Raw genomic sequence first — 1490 nt, 5'->3', positions numbered from 1 at the left:
AGAAGGTTCGGTGTGCTGTGGGGCGAGTGGGAATAGCCTCATCAGGGGTCTTGGTATTGGCCGAGAGTCGCCGAGGCTCGCACCGGGCCCAGCCCGTTACATCAAACTCGTATCCGAGACTGGAGGTCTTGAGATCCGACTAGGCTGGTCCATCACAATACGCTACCAAAGTAAAGCGTACAAGCCCTTTACTCTTCCCCCTTCTCTCACGCCGCCTGTAGCCTCTTGACCTGGTTTTTAGCAGATCGATTAGAGGCTACGTACTCCAAGTGTTTAGCGTCCTATCTTCAGCAGCTAAAACGGCACCTGCTGGTTGAGGCCGCGTAGTGTTTTGGTTGTTCTCCTCTACTGCGAATGTTCCAGTCTCTCTTCTTCGTTCAGCTCCAGTCTTCCTGTCGCCGTAGCGTATTTGATCGTTACCTGGATCGCCTTCATTTGGTGACGAATTGTAGGGAGCTGACTAATTCGCCTCGAATAAAGAGAGAAGGAGAGAGAAAGCTAGTTGACCGGAGAAGAGGAGACGGTTTTTAACAAGCAGTTGTCGCGTGTATACGCCACGTGAACAACGGCCGAGGGCTACCAAGACCCATGCCAGGCCAAGCCTGTTACAAAAGTCGTTATGGTCGTACAGGTATCGACCTATATTATATAGGATGACACTTTCGTCAGAGTACAGTGGTGTTATTTAGAGGAGATTCCGGAGGCTCTTCCCGGACGTTTCATCCGAGCGTGCTCTCCGGCAGTGCTATCTAAGGACGCTATCCGGGGACCGGGCCGGTCCGACATTTCTGTAAGGAATGCGGTGTCCCTTAATGCACGTTTCGCCCGACAAAGGTGAAAGATGTGACTCTAGTCAAGTGTATAACTACAACATCTCTAACCCCGCAGCAGCATACGTCCCGGTCGACATCAACGGTAAATGTGTCGGCCGGCAAGCTGGCCGGACATAGGAGCAAAGCAATCAATCTAAGACCAGGGTCTCGGACGACGTTCCCGTGGCCCGGGACGAAGCTTTCGTCGAGAAGCGCGGCCTCGGCTGGATCCGCGTTCTCGCCAATCTCGCGCCGTTATCAAGAAGTATGGCACCCGCGCCATCAACTGGCTCAAGTGTGTTGGCGCCTGGAGCCAGATCCTCGACTGCTCGTTCAGGGTATGTTTCTGTCGTCTGGTTGCTTCTTTTTATCCACATGACATGTCGTGGGGGCTGGACCGGAGCTGAAAGGTTGCTGACTCTTGTCTACCTTGTAGCTCATCAACTGCTCTACCTATGGCTCGGCTCCGTAGGGGTGCGCCTCCGGCATTGTATGCATTGGAAAGGCGGCGAGCAAGTGCTGATCAGACTGCCTGTGTCAGGGCCCCCACCATGAGCCCTACACTTTGGGCAATTGGCGGGCGAGACACTGTGGATTTCATGGTGCAGCGACATGACTCGCAGCAGAGAGAGGATATCTGGAGAGCAGGAGACTCAGATTGGAACTTGGAACTTCCCT

At 53.8% G+C, this 1490-nt stretch overlaps 1 protein-coding gene across 1 annotated transcript; it reads left to right on the top strand.

The window, feature by feature from the left end:
• Positions 1 to 812: 812 nt before the first annotated feature.
• N657DRAFT_685551 (uncharacterized protein) lies at positions 813 to 1284 on the top strand (the record flags this gene model as incomplete). Its single annotated transcript, XM_062796786.1, has 4 exons — positions 813 to 834; positions 892 to 915; positions 1026 to 1150; positions 1249 to 1284. 4 exons carry the CDS (start codon positions 813 to 815, stop codon positions 1282 to 1284), a joined length of 207 nt encoding a protein of 68 aa, XP_062641799.1.
• Between the last annotated feature and the right edge of the window lie 206 nt (positions 1285 to 1490).

This window comes from Parathielavia appendiculata, assembly GCF_033297405.1.
Source record: "Parathielavia appendiculata strain CBS 731.68 unplaced genomic scaffold N657scaffold_70, whole genome shotgun sequence".
Classification (NCBI taxonomy): domain Eukaryota; kingdom Fungi; phylum Ascomycota; class Sordariomycetes; order Sordariales; family Chaetomiaceae; genus Parathielavia; species Parathielavia appendiculata.
Note: the sequence above shows the minus strand (reverse complement) of the source record. Positions and strands in the feature narration are given on the sequence as shown.